At 38.1% G+C, this 21,584-nt stretch overlaps 1 protein-coding gene across 2 annotated transcripts in view; it reads left to right on the top strand.

The window, feature by feature from the left end:
* Positions 1 to 21,584, top strand: part of ZRANB1 (zinc finger RANBP2-type containing 1) — a 55,140-nt gene that overhangs the window by 15,621 nt on the left and 17,935 nt on the right. Inside the window, exons 1-2 of one of the 2 annotated variants that reach the window (XM_032882118.1) lie at positions 4,781 to 4,875; positions 19,516 to 19,637. Coding sequence is in view for 1 of the 2 variants with exons in the window: in XM_032882117.1 (XP_032738008.1) it covers positions 4,062 to 4,875 (814 nt within the window). In the remaining variant the exon portion in view is untranslated. Of the gene's footprint in view, positions 1 to 4,024; positions 4,876 to 19,515; positions 19,638 to 21,584 lie in introns of those variants that run through there. The other variant, XM_032882117.1, reaches the window with a different exon arrangement.

Below are 21,584 nucleotides of genomic sequence, written 5' to 3'. Positions count from 1 at the left end.
TGAGGAAGGACAGTGATGTAGAAAGATGCGGAGGAGAAAAGAGGGGAATAACTGTGTGGAGTTTTGGCTTAAGAGTTAAGTATACTTTTTATATTATCAGTATTACAGCTCAGAATTACCATGTGATACTGTAACAGAACCTGAAAATTCAGCATGCTTGGAATAACCTAGTTTTAACTTGCATCTCTGTTCTGCTAAGATGCTTTCTGAGCATTTATAAATTTCCATAGATTTATGTTAATTAATATTTATATCAACAATTTATATTAATGAGTTAGTGTTTATATTACTGAGTACAGACTCATATTTAATAAAGCTAATACAAAACCTTAAAGACTGCTGTTAGTCCTTCATTTGGATGACTTACATTTGAAACTAACTGGCAAGGGGGCTTCTCTGTTTCTTTTCTTCTTATTTTTTTAAAATATTCATTTATTTGAGAGAGAGAGAGCATACATAGCAGGAGGAGGGGGACAGGGAGAAGCAGACTCCCCATTGAGCAGGGTATCCTGACCTGGGGCTTGATCCCAGGACCCTAAGATCATGACCTGATCTGTAGGCACATGCTTAACCAATTGAGCCACCCTGGTGCCCTGTTTCTTTGTTAAGGATTTTATACATGATGAGGATTATTTCCCTTCTCCCATTTTTGTTTCATAGGGTTTTTAGTAGGTGGTTGGGAGAATTTGTAGGGTAGCTATGATTTTGAGGAATTTCCTTTAATAGAAATCTGGTTCTTCAACAATGTTTGGTAACGCCTCACTAATATGGGCTAATTAATTCATTATTAAGCATGACAATAAAAAAATGTTTAATTGATAGCTTCTCTTTTCCCCTGATCATTAGTCTGTATACTCATAATACTTGGGCTTTTATTATTATTTCAACTGGGAAGTATATAATCAAAAGCAGTTGTCAGTTTAGGACTGATTGATATACTTGGAGACCTTATTCAGTCTGTCTACAGGTAGTACTTGATGCACAAATGGATTCATGGATTCTTTGATCCACAGGATGAGAATTGTTGGTGTGGCATTCGAACCAAGGAATATTTGAAGAGTAGAAGTTGTGTGTGGTTCTCCTTAAAAAGGGTCCAGATTGTGCAGATTTTGTTTTTGCTTTTTATTGTACCAATTAATGCAAGTATAATTCATTGGATAGAATTTGGAAGTGTTTCCATGTAAAATTAGACTTGCAAATTAAATTTACTTGGGTATATGACTATGTTAACATAAAAGATATATTGTAACAGTTTTATTTTGCTGTACAGTATTAATTCTCAGAGCTGGTTGCTATTAAAAATAATTTTATGTTTTTTGGGGGGATTTTTGACATCTGGAAGAAAAAATGTACTTAGTGTTAATTTGTTGTCAGTAATGCAAAATCATATAGTTGAGCCAAAGTCATCTTTACTCTTCCATTCCACTTACTGATTACAGCAGGTATAAATGGCTCTCTCAGATAATCCTCTCCAGTGAGTTTTAATTTTCAGTTACTAAAAAATGGTATTTCTCCAAAGCCTCACTTTCCCATCGAGTTGACACTGTATACATCATTATTTAATATAATTCACTTGCCTTAAAACTTTGGAGCATGGTTTTGGTATTGCTTAGTTACCTGGATTTTTGAAGAGGGAGGCTACTTACCAGGCATATATGACAGTGACTCTATTTTTTATGACAGTTTTTTGTTTTTTTGGTCAGATGTGGACATTTAAACATGCTGTGCTGGCACATTAGTTCCATGAAGATGAGCTAAGATAATGTAAATTTACAAGCTGTTCAGTTGAGCCTATAAACATACCAAACTAAGACTTAGTGAAGCAAGCATGAAATTTTGAATGTGAATATTTTGAATGAAATACTGAAATTACGTGTAGTAGCCCTGGATATATATTCATTATGTCATTTGTTCTTGTCATGATAAGTTTCTACTTGACCGTGTTTTTTTTTCCAGTAGCACAAGCAACTTATTTATATTTCATTCCTGAGAAACTAAAGGAAGAAACTGCCTAGTGAATATGAAATATGAACTGTATGATTATAGTTCCTTGCTCTTTAGCACACTTTTGGACTGCTGTTAGAGTGTATGTAATCTGTACAAACTGAATTTCAAAATCTAAGCAATATAAATATAAATAACCTGGGTTGGGGGAAAATACAGTTGCTGAAGGAGAAAAAGACTTCAGGCTAAATACAAGCAGTATTTATTTTTTGCTTTTCAACTTAGTTTACATCCTTTCTGTCTTCAGTAATAACAAGTAATATGGGTAGGAACTGATTTAGCACGACTAAGTTAATATTAAGGATACCATTAGTTCACATACATACACGTTTAAGGCTTTAGAGAAAAATGTCTTTCCCATGTCTATTTGACTGACCAGCCCAATCAGTTAGCTAATTTTGTTGCTAAGTAAATTTAATTTATTAAATTACAATGCTAAATACAGTTAATTATTAAAAGAAATGAATAGGATTAAAATAAAGGCTTTTTAAAAAATAAATACTTCTGGATAAAATAGCAGGCTTCAAGTGAAACTCAGTTTTGGTTTCCTTTACAGGACTAGCTATTCACAGTCAGAACTACTTAGCACGCTTTGCCAGTGTCTCCTGAGGAAGTCAGAATCTGAGCCAGCATGAAGACTGAATCTTGTCTTTGGTCTGATTTATAAGTCATACTTTTATTCTAACCATGTGCAAGGTGGAGGTTATAGCATGGAAACTAGAACCTTAGTAAGTGTGATTTTTATTTTAGCTAATAAATTATAGCCTTTCTTGTAGTGAATTTGTCTTCTTAACAGAGTTCACACTATAAATGGGGTGAGGACTTGGCAAACAGAGACATAGTAATAAACACATACAAAGTGAAAGATTAAGCTTTTCAGGTCAGGAAAAATCCCTGAGAAAGGGAGGCAAAAGCTTCTTTTACTCTGCCTAGGATTTTTCACTTTTCTCGTTAAAAATATGTGGCAGGATAATATTTAGTTGAGAAGGGATATAAGTAAATGAAGAGTCAGGCTTTAGTGGCAGCCATTAAAAAAAGTAATTATTAAATTTGCTGTGGAAGTTACTTCATAAATTAGTTGGCATTAAATCATGAAGTCTTCATTTTAGTGTAGTGTTAGTAATAAGCCCAGTGTAGAATCCTGTGAACCTTTTCAAATAGTGAATATAGGTTTTTAGTATGAATTGAATTTTGAATGTATTTTAAATACTGAATATTTTGAGTATGAGTATTCAAAATTCTATTGGCATGAGTATGCTAGTAGTTATCTTAGGGACATTCTGTTGATTTTATTGTCCCAGTAGATGACGTATAGTTTTTATTTTTTTGTGCTTCAGAGATAACTAGATTTTGAAGGGTGTAGGCTATCAAGGAACTTGATCTGTATTTCATAGTGTTACTTTTCTGATTGTAAGGATTACTCTTCAACATTTTTCTTTTCTGCCTGTGCTTAATAAGAGCAGTGGATAAGTAGCACTTTTAAGCTGCTTTTTCTTCCTTAGCAAAAATGATAGAGTTGACTTTGTTTGATCTTCTGAATTCTTCAGTGAATCAAGCATAAGGATACTGTACCTAGATAGCATAAGAATCTCTGTTGTTCATAATTTGAGAATGGTTACGTGTTTAAGTTACTGATTTGTGTTCTTTCCCTTCTCTTTGAATCTTAACTGTTGGTTACTCTTCTAAATCGATGGTGATGACCTGGCTTAAATTAAACATCTATTAGTGGCCTCTCTGTTTTAACTTGCTTCCCTCTTAGAACAAACCTCCCATTATCTTCTGCTTATCCCTTTTGCATTCTAAAGTACAATTTCATTAAATCCCTGAGGTCTAAGATTTTTCTTTGGAAACTTGTCTCTGGTGTCTCTAATGGAAATTGGAAAAGTGAGGATAGTTCATTGCTAAATCTCACAGGCTGCTTTTGTGAGATTTATATTTTATAAGTTGAAGGGTACTTTTGGGGCACAGAGATGGAATTATGTAGTTATTGTTTTAATAACTATGTCCTAATTGTTTATAGCTTCCTGCCTGACATAACTCACTTCAAGAAGAGCACAATGTCAGAACGTGGAATTAAGTGGGCTTGTGAATATTGTACGTATGAAAACTGGCCATCTGCGATCAAGTGTACTATGTGTCGCGCCCAAAGACCAAGTGGAACAATTATCACAGAAGATCCATTTAAAAGTGGTTCAAGCGATGTTGGTAGAGATTGGGATCCTTCCAGCACTGAAGGAGGAAGTAGTCCTTTGATATGTCCAGACTCTAGTGCAAGACCCAGGGTTAAGTCTTCATACAGCATGGAAAATGCAAATAAATGGTCATGCCACATGTGTACCTATTTGAACTGGCCAAGAGCAATCAGATGTACCCAGTGCTTATCCCAGCGTAGGACCAGGAGTCCCACAGAATCTCCTCAATCCTCAGGATCCGGTTCAAGACCAGTTGCTTTTTCTGTTGATCCTTGTGAGGAATACAATGATAGAAATAAACCGAACACAAGGACCCAGCACTGGACTTGTTCTATTTGCACGTATGAAAACTGGGCCAAGGCTAAAAAATGTGTTGTTTGTGACCATCCCAGACCTAATAATATTGAAGCAATAGAGTTGGCAGAGACTGAAGAGGCTTCTTCAATAATAAATGAGCAAGACCGAGCTCGGTGGAGGGGAAGCTGCAGCAGTGGGAATAGCCAAAGAAGATCACCTCCCACTACGAAACGGGACTCGGAAATGAAAATGGATTTTCAGAGGATTGAATTGGCTGGTGCTGTTGGCAGCAAGGAGGAACTTGAAGTGGACTTTAAAAAACTAAAACAAATTAAAAACAGGATGAAAAAGACCGATTGGCTATTCCTCAATGCTTGTGTGGGTAAGTTTCTACATTTTTTGAAAGGGATGGGAATAGGTATTAAGAATGACATGAAAGATGTAAACAGTATCAATGTTACTTAGGATTTAGGTCATTCAGCATGATAGCTGTACTTCCACTAAGCATGCATAAGAATCTGTATTTGTGATCGTGTTATAGCTTTATCCTAAATCGCCTCCATTTCATTGTGTGTCTTTCCGTCATTAAGGAGAAAAACTTTCTAAGTTAAAGTTTTTTACACATCAGTAGGAGAAAAATATACCTGGAGTTTGAAACTGCTGCTCTGTTCATTTTAACAAGATGTGACTGAGGAACACCAGCTGCTGCTTCGGAGTGTTTGTAAACAGTGTGAGCATCTTGTGATGACAGAAGCGTTAGTCAGATGTTAAAAATATCACAAAAATGTGACTCCAAGAAGTTGAACAAACATAACATTGACCTTGAAAATACCGATGTTAATTTAACATGAATGTCATGTAGTTAATACTGGCAAATTTTACAAAACTGATTTCACGTAGCCAGCTGGATTCCACAGTTGAAATCATGATGTGTGTGTGTGTATTGTGGTTTTAGTGCTTCCTAAAGGAATTCTGGATGTTGATTCCCAGTTACTGTTCAGACCCGGTGAAGGACCAGAGCATGTCAGAGAGCAGGGTTTTCTCTAGTTACCAACCTTGTCGATTAAATATTTGTGATGTAATCCACAAAAGCAGCTATTGGACACCCGGTGCTTTTTTGTTTCTTTTGAGTAGGTTAGCTTTTTGAGTTTTATGATTTAAATTATCATAATTTTTGATAATTTAATGGGGTTTAATTATCCCCACTGGGGATATTTTGGGTGGTGCTTGCTTTGACATTCTGTTTTTTTGTTTTTTTAAGATTTTATTTATTTATTTGACAGAGATCACAAGTAGGCAGAGAAGCAGGCAGAGAGAAAGAGGGAAGCAGGCTCCCCGCTGAGCAGAGAGCCCATGTGAGGCTCCATCCCAGGATCCTGGGAACACAACCTGAGCCCGAAGGCAGAGGATTTAACCCACTGAGGCACTCAGGCACCCCTGACATTCTGTTTTGTAGAGAAAATTTTTGTAAAGGATTATTTGGAGCGACTAACGTTAAATATTGTGTGGAACAGTAGCTAAGCTTTAAATATAGCTTAGCTGTATGTGTATGTTTTTTACAGGTATGAATTTCTTTTGTTTACCCTCCTGAATATAGTGCCAAGAACAGAAGATATAACTATATGAACTTGTAAGTCCTAAGCATAGATTTCAAGAAATCTGAGTTTTTTATTTTAGTTTTGTTCTGGTAAAAAGAATGTCCCAGAAGGTGAGTCCTTCTGAACACCAAAACACAATAGACACTTAGTAACTCTTAGCTCCAATTTTCTTCTGTCCGAGGACTAGGGATGAGAGCACACTGACCCATTTTAGATTATCTGTGTTTTTCCATTTCATCCCATAGATTTTTTTTCCCCCTCCAAGTTGGGGTACCCTATATGGCATAATTTTCCTTTTTTTTTTTTTTTTTAAAAAAAAGGAGATGCATTGTATTTATTTTATTGAGGCCAAAGTCGACCCATAACATAAAACTCACCATTTTGAAAATGAACAAATCAGTGGCATTTAGAGCATTCACAGTCTTGTGCAGCCACCACCTGTCTGGCGCTAAATCATTTTCATCACCCCAAAAGGAAACCCTGTAAACCTCTACCTCCCCTCCTCTCCCAAGTCCCTGGCAATCATGTCTGCTTTCTGTCTCTCTGGATTTACCTATATTGGATATTCCATATAAATGGAATCTTATGTGACCTTTTGTGTCTAGGTATGATTGTCTTTAAATTACCTGAATGCCTTTTGGAAACTCTTAAATCGTTTTTGCAGGTGGTAATGGACTAAGCATACATTTAGTACAAGGTCGTTTTATAGTACACGTAAGTTTACAGATGGAAGTGAAGTACATTGCGACGATTATTAACTTCTTTTGGGGTCTTAGAATCCTTTAGAAATTAGAGATTCCTTCTTGAAGTTAGTGTATCTCAGGACAAGTAATTCTGCTTTGAAATACTTTCTCTTGAAACACAGATTAAACGAATCAATATAACTTTGTCTATGTGGCTGTTACTTCTTTATGATGACTCTCATTTTGTTGCTACCTTTTATTTCTTTCCACATACTCTTATTTCTTTTGGGATAATCATCTTTGTACCTCTTTGCATTTTGATGGCTGTGATTTCATTTTAAAGTGGAACAAAAACTTATGCCAGCAGGTCCAGTATTGTGTTTGATCTTATTTCATTTACCAAATGGTTTGTTATTAGGTCCCTATTCCCACCCACTCCAGAGTTTCTAGGTTCTTAGGGCTAAGTATTAATTGTATTTAGTTCTTAGTAATGTGCATTCTGTTTTCCCTATCAACAAATACTTTTAACTTCACCATACAATATGGTTCTGAACTGTTGTACCAGAAATTATGACTGTCTTTATTGGGTAGTGCTGTCTTGATTTGTAAACATCACTGAAATATGTGTAAAAAAATTTTTTTTTTGTTTACCTTGTGTTTAACAGAAGCTCACATGTACTGAACATTAATCTTTACCTCCCTTTTTCTGCCTACTTTATGTTCTCCAGGTTTCATTAGATATGGTATATTATGGCTTGTCCATGTTAGGCATTTAAGAAAATCATCTCTGTGGTCCCCTTGGTAGCACATAAAAATAATCTCTGAAGTATATACACTAAAAGTATTTACTGAGTATAAAATTTATACTAGGTATAAAATGCGAGACTTAACCCCTTTGAAATTGGAAAAAGTCTCAACCTTGTAGCTGGTTAAGATAGAATTAAGTTGTTAAGAAGGCAAGTAAACCAAAGTGCCAGCAGTATTGAGCAAGTTTCTTTTTTACATGACTGTTGGGTATAATTTTCACCTAAGTCATTATTACTATCTTATGTAGTGAGCGGACATTGGGGACAGTGATGCCAAGATCTGACATCAGTGAAAGTGGAATCTGGGAGTAGGAACAGGGATGGTAAAGACAGAGGTGTGAATTTAAATGTGCAGTTGTCTCTGGAATGTGTGCAGTTTGGTGCCAGGTGTTTTCTGGGAGGTCATGTTGGTGCTAATCATAGACTGCCTTTCTGGCTGGATAGATAATGTCCCTAGAGAACAGGGCACTACTACCTAACACACCATTTTAGTTCTGCTATTGTATTGAATCAGTTGCCCTTTAGAAGAACATTTTAATTTGTGACCCAAGTTGATCCCTTGAAAAAGTAATGGGTCACATAAGAATCCCAAATTAAATCTGTGGTGATAGCTTTCTGTCTTCCTGAACCCTGGACTTGTGTATCCAGTTGTATACACCACATTTTGCCTTGAATAGCTAATATTTCCAAATTCTTTCCAACTTATTGAAGCTGAAACTGAACTGGTCTGCCCCTTAAACCTATTCTTTCATAGTTCCCTTCTCCCTCGATGGCTGGTTTATCATTCTACCGGCTGTGCCCAAAGCCTCGGTCATCCTTGATCCTCCTTTTCTCTTATGCCTTTCCTACTTGTGAGAAAAACTACTGGCTCTACATTTGAAATACGTACAGGATCTGCACTTCCATAATCCCTTCTGTCCTTTTTCTCTTTTACAAATTGTTCTCCTCATAGGAGATATTCTTCTAAAACTCTGCTGGAACTAACTCTTCAGTGATCACCTGTGTTGCTCAGAGTAAGAGCCAGAGTCCCTCAGAGACGCTCTAGACCTCACAGTTGTATTCTGCACCTTCCTCTCCCCCCGCCCCAACACAGTTCCTCTCCCACCTGTTGCTCTCCACTCATTCACTTTAGCCACTCTGGCCACCTTTCTTCTCTACAAATAACCTCAGGCCTTTATACTTGCAGTTTGCTCTGCCTGGATTGCTCATTTCTGGATTGCACGATCACCTCATTATTAGTTGCTTAAAATTCTTTCCTCAGTTGCAGCCTTCTTGGTGAGGCTTCCCTGACTGCTGAATGTACAGTTCCAGCCCTGTCCTCATCCCCTTCCCCCAGTTTTAATCGTCTTCACAACACTTGCCACTTTATTATTTGTCTCTTTCTTCCTTAGAATTTAAGCTTTGTGAGTGGCAAGAATTTGTTTCCTTCACGGCTATATCCTGGTACTTAAAACAGTGTCTGACATGTAGCAGACATTCAGGCATTTGTTAAATCATTTCAGTGAATACGTCCTTGTCGAACCTGGCATCTGGACAAATAGAGCTTTCTGCTGCTTTTCTGAATTTCTAGATTTTTTACTTTCTTCCTAGCTTTCTGTATTTTTTTTACTCTACAGACTACTCCTGAGACTTGACCCTTTGGGAGCCATTTGACTTCTCCCTATCAGGAAAAGATAGGAAATTGGTACAACAGAGTCTTCTTGGAAGAGGCCGGCCCCAGTGTATCACTAGGCAGTCTGTGGATATGAACAGTCTGAAGTCAGATTTCTTTACCTTACATTTCTCTGTCTTCTGCCTTCGCTGATGAATATCTGACAGTTCGGTCAATATATGATATAAAGAAAAAAGTCATGTGTATGCTGTGCCTGAAGTCCTAAAGCAAATGCACTTTTTACTGGAACACTATAGTCCGTTGTCCTTGGATCTGTTGGTGCAGTTTGGCATTTTGTCTCCTGTCTCCAGCAACAGCTATATCTTTTTCACGTTTAGCTTGTCAGTGACCCTGCTAATGAAGATGGGAAGGATTTGAGATTGGGGATCAGGGTGGTGGTGAAGGTTTAGAGGTAAAGTGGTGTAGGGTTGAAACTGCCATGGCAGTGGCATTACAGAAAATGTGTGCATCAGTAAAGTCTCCTGTTGTTCCCAGGCTTTGGGGTGACCTGAAGCATGCACGTGTGTCCCCTGTTGAGAATCACTGGTTAAATCGTGATTTCCTTACCAGTGAGCAAGCTGAGACGGAATCCTGTTGATTATAGTCTGGGGTATGCCTGAGCAAAATTTTGATGGGTCTAGAAACTTAAATGATTTTTTTTTCTTTTCTTTTTAAGATTTTAGTTCTTTATTTGAGAAAGAGAAACAGATAGCAACAGAGAGCATGAGCAGGGAGGCGAGGGAGAAGCGGGGAGCCGAGTGCTGGGCTTGATCCCAGGACTCCGGGATCATTGATCTGAGCCGAAGGCAGACCCTTAACCAGCTGAGCCATCCAGGTACCCCGTAACTGTGATTCTTAAAACATAGAAAATATGTTAGAATTGGCTTTTTCTTTCAAATTGTCTGCAAAGATAGTTCTGTTTGATCAAATATTTCCCCTTTTCTTGTATCTGTGTTGAAAATATTTGTGGCTGTTATTTTCTGTCCTGATGCCAGTTGTATTTTGGTTCCTTGCCTGTGTACCATGCCTTACATAGCCACTCCGGAGTGCCAGATGCAACTGCAGAAACACCTCTAATTTATATAGTGCTACACATGTCAGAATGTGTTTGTTTGCTTTCACTGATACTCTTGTTTTCCTTCTATTTTTTAATTTTTAATTTTTTTTACTTTTGTCATTTTATGAAAAATTAGCAAGTTATAGGCTTATTACATTTAAAATACTCTATTTTGCTATCATTAAGAATTATGGATATGGATGGTTTTTCTCAAGGAAATAATAGTTTACTTCTATTAAGGTTGTTGTGTTTTTCTGGGAAAACAAATGTGTTGCAAAATGTAATGTTCTAAGGTAATTTATGGTGTCTATTATTTAGTTTAGAGATATAATGTGTCTGGTCACATGAGTGTTGTGCAATAATCCACACAAAATTGTATTAACTTCAACAGAAGAAAAAGTCCTGTACAATTAGTTTTTGAGAGATGGTAGTACTATGAACTGGAATGGTAATAAGGTGATAACACGTGTAACAAGGAAAGTACCACATCCGAACAAAACAATTGGAAATCCTTGACGTAAGATACAATGGCGATTTTACCTATTTATTAAGATGTCTTTGTGGCTGACTTTTTTAGAGGAAACCGAGGGCATATAAATTATTATAAGGAAAGACATGGAAGACGCTTTTATTCTCTAGTTTGGTGTTCTTTAGCTTTTAAAATTAATTTGCTGCAGAGCGATACCTTACTGTTGACTTACTTGAGGGCATAAAACATGAAATATCTTGCAAATTAGGCTATTAGGGAGCGGAGTTACGTGTCTAAAGTTGTATTTTTTAGGTGCCCACTACTGCTTGCTTTCACTCTACCCATCCCCCCCTTTTCTGATTTACATGACTGATTGAAATAGTGTAACAAGCAGAATAATGCCTTCCTGCCCCCCAAGACATTTAAATTCTAATCCCCAGAGTATATGAATATGCTACCATATGTGCCAAAAGGTATCTTGCAGGTGTAGTTAAATTAAGGACCATCAAATGGAGAGATGATCTCCTGTTACCTGTCTGGGTAGGCGGGCCTAGCACAATCATAAGGGTCCTTATAAACAAGAGGGAAAGGGGGCGCCTGGGTGGCTCAGTGGGTTAAGCCGCTGCCTTTGGCTCAGGTCGTGATCTCAGGGTCCTTGGATCGAGTCCCGCATCGGGCTCTCTGCTCGGCGGGGAGCCTGCTTCCCCCCTTCCTCTCTCTCTGCCTGCCTCTCTGCCTACTTGTGATCTCTGTCAAATAAATAAATAAAAATCTTCAAAAAAAAGAAAAAAAGAGGGAGACAGGAGAACCTGTGTCACAGAAGGAGATATGATAGTGGAGCAGCAGAGGTCTTAGTGGTGTAGGACCATGAGCTGAGGAATGCTGGCAGCCTCTATAAACTGGAAAAGGCAAGGCTCCCCTAGACGGTCCCCAAGGAGCACACCCTGGGTTTAGCCAGTGAGAGCTATGTGGAATGTTTGGTCTTGTCCAGATTTTAAGATAAAAGATTTGAATAGTTTTTAAGCCACTAAATTTGTAGTAATTTGTTAGAGCAGCAATAGGAAATTAATACAAACTTTTTTTTTTTTTTTTAATTACAAATAGCAACATCAAGGTGTCACATGTGCTTCTGATCTACTGGTTATAAATCACAGGTTTCCATAACCCTGGCTTGGGTTTAGTTAATTTGGTAGAATTGCTCAGAGAACTCAGGAAAACCTTTTGCTTACTAGATGACTAGTTTGTTCTAAAAGGCTAGAACTCAAGAGCTAGATGGAAGACATGCAGAGGGCAAGGGAGGGGCCTTTCTGTGTCCTCTTGGCTGCCACTCTCCTCACACCTCTACATGTTCAGCAGCCTGGAAGTTCTTCAGCCCCCGTAGTTCAAGGATTTTTACCGAGGCTTAATTACACAGGTGAGATCAATCAGATCATTGGCCACAGGTGATTAATTCACCCTCCTGCTCCTCTTCTCTCCCTCAAGATGGGAGTGGAATGGGGCTGAAAGTTCCATCCCTCCAATCCCAGGGTTGGTTCCCTTGGCAACCAGCCCCCATCCTTAGGGGTTTTCCAGAAGTCACCTCATTAACATAAGCTCAGAAGTAGAAAAAGGGGCTTGTTTTATGAATAACAAAAGACGTTCGGTTTTTCCTTTATCTCTCTGGAACTATTTCAGGAACTGGGAACAAAACTAAATATTACAACAAAAGATGCCCCTAGGGATCTTACTTCAGGAAATTTGCGGGTGTTTTAGCAGCTATGTGCCAGGAACAGTAGATGAAGATCAAGTATATATTTCTTACTCACAGTGAGTTTTCTTTTTTTGTTTTTGCTCTGTGTTTGAAAGGAGTACTGTTACAGGAACTTTGGAATAATGTCTGATGCCTGTGAATACTGTTTTCAGTCTTGCCCTTTTTCCAAGTCACCTAACTGAATACGCCTAAATGAAAGCTGATTGTTGAGTCCCAAGATAGTCTGTCACTTGCTCATAGTTCTGGGCATTCTGTGGTTAAGTCATGTTATTTGAACTTGGATGATTTTTAGTATGATACTTCTATAGTATTTGTTTGCTTTGCTTGGCTTAGCCTGTGTTTGCCTGTTTTCAGTTTGGTGGACCATAGGTGTTTGGACACTCGTTCTCCCAGTCCTGTGGATCTGCTTCGCGTCCACCATCACTTCCGAGTTGGTAGCCCAGTTGGTAGCCCAGTAGCAGATCTTTGTTCTAATGTGTAATTTTTAGAGATCATCTTCTGGGAGTTCAGAGAGGGAGCTAGTGAAAGAGTTCACTGTTCTGATAGGTTTACGTTATGGTATTTTTAAAGTCTGGATTTATACCAGGATGCTAATGAGCTGTTTTGAGTATGAACTTGATTTTGTATTGGTACCAGACTGAGTGTTTTACTGAAAGATACTCTTTTGAGTTAGAGTTCTTTTTCCCTTAATACTTTGCTTTTTTTCCTTAATACCAGGAGAAACTGACAAAAGGTCGTGGGTCTTAATAGTCTTTGACATTTAAAAGCATCACATTAAAAAAAAAACCATTAAAAAATAAAAATGGTTTGTTAAAATATCCTATTGAAAGCTTTTAATAGAATCCTAAATACATGCAGACTCCTGCCGCCGATCTCCGGTACTGCATCCATAAAAGGAAAGTGCGCTGCTAGAGTGCGGGCAATGCCTTGTATGTCCTTGGTTAACTCTCGGTCGTACTCTCATGTGCACATATGTGTGTGTAGCTGTCAGAACTGAGGTGTCTTTTCACTCCATATACGTGCAGACTTGTGGATCTCCTTCCTCTCCAAGGTAGTTGATATTATAGGTAATAGAATTATTTTTAGCACTGCGAATGGAGTAGCTCTACAGATAGCTTTTGTCTTGTTTTTTCTTCCAAGTTTCTGAGGATTTTCTCTTGTGATTGGAACTCTGGATATAAAATGCAGCTTTGTGTTAAATGATTTTTTAAGAAAATCGTGATAGTTCTCAACAATGTACTGAAGATTGTAATCAGTAAGGAACATGCACATGCTTTCTCCTGGCCAGTTCATTCTGGCTTTTGAAGGTGCTTCCTGACACCTGGGATGAGAAGGAAATTTCCAGGAGTGAGTGTGTCTCCTAAGGCAAATGGATGGGAATGGCAGAAGTAGAGCCTCTGTGGCGTACTTCTGGTTGCCTTTGGTCTGAGACGCAATTGCTGTCTTTTAGAAATGATTGATTACACTGGCCTGCCAACTAATAATGTGCCTCCTTATGCTGAAAAAGGGAGTCTGGCAGGTGATTCTTGATTCTGTGGTACTGATCTTTAAATATGCATTGTTGATTTAGTAAAGGCTTTCATTTTTAAAAAGCATTGTATTAAATGGAACATATTGAGTTACGAAATCCAAGTGTATTGCTTAAATACTGAATAAAAAAAGATGTGTTTAGACTCCAGTGAACTTTGCTGTTAAATAACTTTAATTTAAAACACTTATTAAAGGAAAACTATGCACATTAAAAAAAATCAAGCTGTAGAGAGGGAAGAGTTTATAAAGAAAAATCCTTTTTCTTTTTTTCACTCCCAGTCCTGCTGTGCAGAGACTTTTCCCCCCATTAACCTTTTATTCTGAGAAATTTCAGTTTTTTTTTTTAAAGATGTATTTATTTATTTATTCGACAGAGACAGTGAAGGAACACAAGCCCGGGGAGTGGGGGAGGGAGAAGCAGGCTTTCCGCCGAGCAGGGAGCCCGATGTGGGGCTCTGTCCCAGGACCCGGGGATCATGACCTGAGCCGAAGACAGACACTTAACGACTGAGCCACCCAGGCGCCACTATTCTGAGAAATCTCAAAACCTGCAGAAAAGTTACAAGTATTAACTATATATATGCCTTTGACCTAGATTTTCCAGTTGTTGATACTTTGCCACATTGACTCTCTTTCTGTATTTCCTGAACAATTTGTGAGGTAATTGCAGATGTCTTGACATTTGCCCCTATATAGTTCAGCATGTATGTCCTTAAAACAGACATTTTCCCTGCATAACTATATAATATGATTATCAGAAAATTTAATATTGAGAGTCCATATTCAGTTTCACTAATAGATTTTGCTGCAACCACAATCAAGGGTTGGACATCTTCTCTATTAGTGTTCTCTCGTTAGGCCCCTCATTTTAGGCCCCTCATTTCTAAACAGTGCCTCAGATGGTTTTTGGTTGTTTTTTTTTATTTACTCTTTCATGAGATAAACATTTGCAAAGAGTCCAGGCAGTTTTTTCACAGAATGACACTCAATATGGAAATTATTAAATTAAAACATTTTATTTTTTGGGGGGGGGGAGGGAGAAATACTACATAGGTGATACTGTTTAAAGCAGCACCTCTGATATGTCTGAATTATGTCCTCGTGTCATGTTTTTTTCTCTGTTTTAAAACTTTAAATGTGGGGGCATCTGGGTGGCTCAGTGGCTAAAGCCTCTGGCTTCGGCTCAGGTCATGATCTCAGGGTCCTGGGATCGAGCCCTGCATCAGGCTCCCTGCTCGGCAAGGATCCTGCTTCCCCCCCCCCCCGCCTGCCTCTCTGCCTACTTGTGATCTTTGTCTGTCAAATAAATAAATTAAAAAAAAATCTTAAAAAAAAACCCCAAAACTTTAAATGTGGTAAAATACATGTGACAAAATTTGCCATCTGAACTATTTAAGAAGATTTATTTATTTATTTTAGAGCACAAGTGGGAGGGGCTGGGAGAGGGAGAGAGAATCTCAAGCCAGCTCCCCACTGAGCATGGAGCTGGACATGGGGCTTAGTCTTAGGACCCTGAGATCACCACCTGAGCCAAAACCAAGAGTCAACAAGTAACTGCACCAAGCAGGTGGCCCACCACCTTAACCATTTGTAAATGTACAGTTCAGTGGCATTAAGTACGTTCATATCATGCAGCCATCGCTACCGTCCATCTCTGGAACTTTTTTCATTTTGCAGAACTGAACTCTGTATCCATGAACAAGAGATTCCCATCTCCCTCTTCCTCTAGTCCCCAGCAACCACCACTATAGTTTCTGTTTCTGTGCATTTGACTGTTCTCTCGGTACCTCACATAAGTGGAATCACATGGTGTTCTTTTGTGACTCGCTTGTTTAATTTAGTGTAATGTCTCTAGACTTTATTCATGTAGCAGCACATGTGAGAACTTGCTTCCTTTTTAAGGCTGAATAATACTGTACATACCATATTTTGTTCGTCTCTGGAAGGACCCACCAGTCTTCTTGTTTCATCAAGTTTAGACATTATGTACTGACTTCTTAAAACAGTATATGAGAGTTTGGTTCATTTTTAAATAATAAAAGCAGAGCATGCTCATTGTAGAATATTTCAGAGATAAAAGCTGTGAAAAAACAATAGCGTAAAGCATCCGTGTTTAGAGGAAATCTGTCATGTTATTGTGTATTTTCAGTTTTTTTACATTTACTTATTTTTATGTAATTGAAATTGTACTTCTTTTGTTGAACATTATATTCTGAAGTAATAACAATGTTTTCATCCAAAAAAATGTTTTCATCTTTTAAAAAATGAGTGTGTAATAGGACATTTAAGTTGCTATACTTTAACTTGCCCCTTAGCCTTTGGGTTACTTGAACATTTTTTATTCTGATAGTGTTTTGCTGAGCAAAATTGTCAGCATTTTGAACTATTTTCTTGGGTTCGACGAAAGGGAATTACATGATCAGATGATACGGACGTAGGCGTGTTGGTGATTAGCTGCCCGGAAGACTGCCCGGATTGTCACCCATCAGCAGGGCCAGAGTGACGGTGTGGCTGGGTCTTTGCTGGGATTTGTTAGTAAGGGAAGCGTACTATCTTGCCTAGTCATTTGTATTTTTCCCTGTGAATTGTTGATTTATGTCTTCTGCCCATTTTCCTTTTATTTTTGTAGCAAGTTATATGAAGTCTAAATATAAACACTTAGACTAAAAACTTGCATCGTCATATTTGCAACAGAATTTGCAAATTCCCCCCTCCCCGCTTTTTTTGTGGGGAGTGTGGGGAGAATTATGTTAATGACGCTTTATCTTTGTTGTTTTACTCAGTCTTTCAGATTGAACTAAGAATTAAAATATTTTTCTAAATTCCATTAATATGATTTATTAAATAATTATTTCCCCATACCGTTTGGGTGGTTCTGTTATACATAGGATGATTCTATATCATTTGTTTTGAGGCTGTTTTGATGTTTGTTTTTTATATCAGTATCATACTTTTGCTTAAGTAATTATGGCTTTATTATGTATTTAAAGATCTGATAAGGCAAATGTTCGTCCTGTTTCACCCTCCAGAATTGACTTTGGAAAAAACTGCACCAAAAACTGCACTTGGTGCAGTTTTTACCTTTTCTTTGTTGGTCCATTTATTTTCACACTTAGATATTCATGGAGTGTTTTCCCAAGCACTGTGAAAGAAGTCATGGCTTTCAGGAAGCTTGTGCTCTGATAGAGGAAGATAAAATTTAATAAGTCAGTAGAGCATGATGAGTTTAGTAGAGGAAGGATAAGGTGATAGAGGATCTAGGGGTTTCAGGAGGAAGTGACATCTAAGCCAAAACCTTAAAGAGAAGAGGGAAGAATGTTTTGATCTGAGGGAATTGCATGTGTTAAGACCACTCAGAGTCAAGAGAACAACTGATGGAGTTAAGCAGGGTTGATGTGTAGTGTGGGAGCTGCGGAGTAGTGCTGCGGGGTGATGCCGCGGGGTGAGCCTGGACCTTTGAGGGTCTGTGGACCTGGTTGAGGAGTTTAGCTCTTAACATAAGGACAGTGGTAAACATTTAGAAGGAGACCGCCTTAATCAGATTTGTGGTTTAGAAAGATCACTCTGGTCAGTATGGAGACTAGATTGGAATGGAGCAGCACTTGAGGCAAGCTGCCCACTGGAAAGAGAACATTAGAGTAATCTTAGGGAGAGTGCAGCCTTGACCTAGTAGAATAGAGGCAGTGGAGATGGGATGGGGGATGTATTTGAGAGAGACTTAAAAGGCAGGATTGACAAAACTTGGCAAAGTTGATATGGAGACTGAGGGAAGAGGAGTTAAGAAAGATGTCCAGGGTTTTGGTTTGAACACTTGGGTTGGATCATTTCTCCTAAACACAGGAGACGTGAAGTTCAGTTTTAGACAGGATGTAGTGGGACTGTCTAATGGGTTGTGGGATATGTGGGCCTGAAACTTTTGAGGAAAATCTGCCACTTCGCTTACATGGATACTCGTGTGGCCGTGGGTATTCACTGAAAATGGAACTTTCTCTCGCGGTGGCAAATCATAGGAACTTTAGAGTTTTGTGCTTCTACCCAGAAGCCTTATTAAGACGGACTAAGGAACTTTTTTTTTTTTGGACTAAGTAACTTTTTAACATCTCTTCCATTTTGATGATTCTGTCTTGATTCTATCAGTATCTCTGGCTAGAAGAAGAGTTACATGGACGTACTATGAACAGTATAATGTTACATGTCCATAAGAGTCTTTCCTTTTATAAACTCTTCCATGACGTGTGAAAGAGAGTGGGCTCGACTGTTCAGTAGTTCCTTCAGGCCTATCTAAAATAGTGTAATTCTAAAAATATAAAATTTGGTTTCAGATGCAGCCAGGATAACATGGCCCAGTTGTATGCAAAATTTTTACTTGTAGTCAGAAAACTTTTGGGACTTGATTTTTCAGTGGTGAATGTGGTTTTGACATACAGTGTTTTATATAACTGGAAGCCAGCCTAGGTTTTTAAAAACCCTAATTATCTCCTCAGTTGACTCTTTGTCCAGTATTTTCAGTGACTTTTGTAATTCGAACTCATTCCTTTAACTATTAACACTGGCCCTCATCTCTCATCCCCTTCCCAAAGATAACTTTGTGACCTGTTCTTTAAGTCCTTCCATGGTGCTCTCTGTAGTAATTCTTCCTACATGGCGAGATCTTTTTTCTCTTGAAGGTATCTGTCGAGTCAGGTATTTTTTCATGACTTTGGGGGTTTATACTTCAGCAGTTGGTTTGTGAAGAGTCTAATCAGAGATGTAAAGACGTAAGAGTGCCAAAGTATACATTAAATTTGGCATAGTTTGTCATGATAAATAATAGAATCGTTGAAGGCCTTAGTTAGAGATTATTTTGACTTCTAGGTCATTGAATCTTTTATTCTGTAGAGAATGTTTTTATAACGGAGTGAGTTTATTGGCCGAAGTGAATAGGGGCTCATCTTGATATAGTGTACATTAAAGAATTTATTTCCAATTTGTGATTTTCATCTCAGTTTTTGAAAAGGTTATTGTTCTATAGCACTATTCTAGAACTAGAAGTGGTACATTTTCACTTGCTGCGTTTGGTTATTATGTGAATAATGTTTCTCGGAGGTGGTCTGCGCTGCCCACACTATTCCTGGGATTGCTCCTGAGCTTGTGTCGACTTGAAGATACACTTAAAAAATATGGAGGACATTTTACTTAAAAAGCAGCTCATGTTTGAGTATTGAAGGAATTAGTTGTGAATATGAATATCTAAGCCAATTCATGATCTACTATAGCCAAATGGTTAGGGATGTCAAGAAAAAGTATTACTGGGCGGTACAGTTGGTTTTTTTTTTTTTTTTCCCTTCTTCTTTAAATATGTGAAACCACCTAAGTGAATTAAACTCTGGGTAGAAGACAACAGTCCAGACATTGTAGCCACCACATCTGCATCTTTCTACTGACCATGGTAAAGCACATTGTGAACATTACCACTTAAAACTAACTTTTCTTTTTAAGGGCTCCTGCAGTTGTGCCAGCTGACTCCAAGTCCACCCTGACCCCACAGCATAAAGCATGCTGTGATGTCACAGCTACCATAGAACTCCAGGGTAGTGTTGAGCTGGCCCATGGGGGCTCAGGTAAGTCCTGGCTTTTTTTTTACCATTTGGCATTCTTTTCAAAGTTAGTTACCATTATGATCTTATGTCATAAAAGAAAATAAGGCGAAACTTTGAAAACTGTGCCATATATGGGGGAAAAAATAAGTCTATTTTCTAAACATCTATGAGCCAGCTCCATATTCTGACCAACGGAGTTCCATAGTAGCTGTGAAGTCCCCAGTGAGTTGTGACCTGTGGCTTCAAAATATGTTAAATTCTACTCCTGGCCCAGCTTCTAGAACAATATGAGTTGTTTTTTTTACATTTTATATTTTGCAAGATGTAGTAACTTTCATTTACCCTTAGGTATAATGGGTTTAGAAGTGTGTTAACACTGCGTTATCTGTAGTTACGCACCGCTGCCTGCTTGGCTGTGTGTTTGCTTCATTCGGTCAGTTTCGAATGTATGATGAGACTGTAGGTTAGTTTTATAAAGTTAATCTTCTCAGAGTGCCTTCAGCTGTCCTTTTAATTTGCCTTCGTAGCACGGAAGAAGGAGGGACAGAACGTGTAATAGACATTTGTTACATTTTCAGAAAACATATTAAGAGAAAGATCCTTCAGTTACTCTCTTGGAGGGAGTGCGAGAAGTCAGTAACTAGGAGGCATGTATACAGCACCTCTTCCGTTGGAACGGTTCTGCTTTTTCCTGGTCATTGTTACAGAAAGTGAGATTTTACCCCTGTGTTTATTTTGCTGTCTTTTCCTCCCTACCAGCTCTTCTCCCCTCTTCCTTCTTTCCTTTATCCCCTGATATTAGAGGTGGTAAAAATGTTATGTGAATAACTCCAAAAAGCCATTTTGTAAGTTGCTTTGTGTATAATCTTAAACTTTGTCCCCTCAGTAGAAAACGTTTAGTAGCTATAAAACTTTACCTTACCTGAGTATGGGCCAGATCCTTTTAAATACGCTGTTTACAGTGAAGACCCATCTGTCAAGAAACTGTGGAAACTTTAACCAATAGCTGTCTTTGAACAAGGTGTCATACAGACAGACTGAATGTGTGGACCGTTCAGTGACAGTCTCATGGAACTTGTAATAAATGTACTTTGTAGCTGAAAACTCACTGGTAACTAAGTTCTCAGTTATAGTTAAAAGAATGGAATCCTATATTCCCAAAACGTTAGATGATGAAATCTTTTTCTCTAAAGTATTACTTTGTGCCTATATTTATGTTTGTGTTTTCATGTTCTAGAAGATTTGGAGGATTTTATGCTGTAAAGAATAGAGCACAGACTCTCTATTCCGTTCATCCTCATTTTCTGCCTTCCTGGTTTTGCTCCATGCTGGAGAGCCGCAGCATACCCCCTCTGTAGTTCAGTGCAGAGTTTGGGGTTGGAGGAAGTAATTGTTTTGTTTTTTTTTGATTTGGATGAATAGAAATCCTGTTTTTGTGTATATGTATCCTCTTTATTGAGGTAGAATTCATATACTGTGCAGTTCACCATTAGAAGTTCTATTTATATATATTTTTTAAATGCTCAATTTGAAGGCAACTGGGTGACGTTGTAAATCATAATTCCAAAGCACAGTTTGTCAACTTCCTTGTGCTGTTTGGTCTGTACCCCGCCCCCCCCCCATTATGTTAGTTTAGTTTCTAATTACAGAAATCCCTCACAAACATGACAGAGGAAATGAATTCTTAAACAAGAATTTCTAAGAGGAGATTCTTCCAAACATCAGCTGTATGGTGAGCTAGCTAAAAATAGGGAAGACTGTGATTTTAGAAGTTGGTTGGCAGTCATCTTTGTCTTTGGGAAACAAAAGAAGGTGTGTGCATGCACGTGCGTGCACGTGCCTAAATAGGTACACAGATGTATCCATGTTCTGTGCAATGGTTCCTGTGTGTGTTCTCAGGTAAATTGATTAGTCATTTTGGTCCTTGGGTGGCTTTTCTTAAGTCCTAAAGAAATTTTATAAATATAT

This window comes from Lontra canadensis, unplaced genomic scaffold (genome assembly GCF_010015895.1).
Source record: "Lontra canadensis isolate GAN:19392208 unplaced genomic scaffold, GSC_riverotter_1.0 scaffold79, whole genome shotgun sequence".
Lineage (NCBI taxonomy): Eukaryota > Metazoa > Chordata > Mammalia > Carnivora > Mustelidae > Lontra > Lontra canadensis.
Note: the sequence above shows the minus strand (reverse complement) of the source record. Positions and strands in the feature narration are given on the sequence as shown.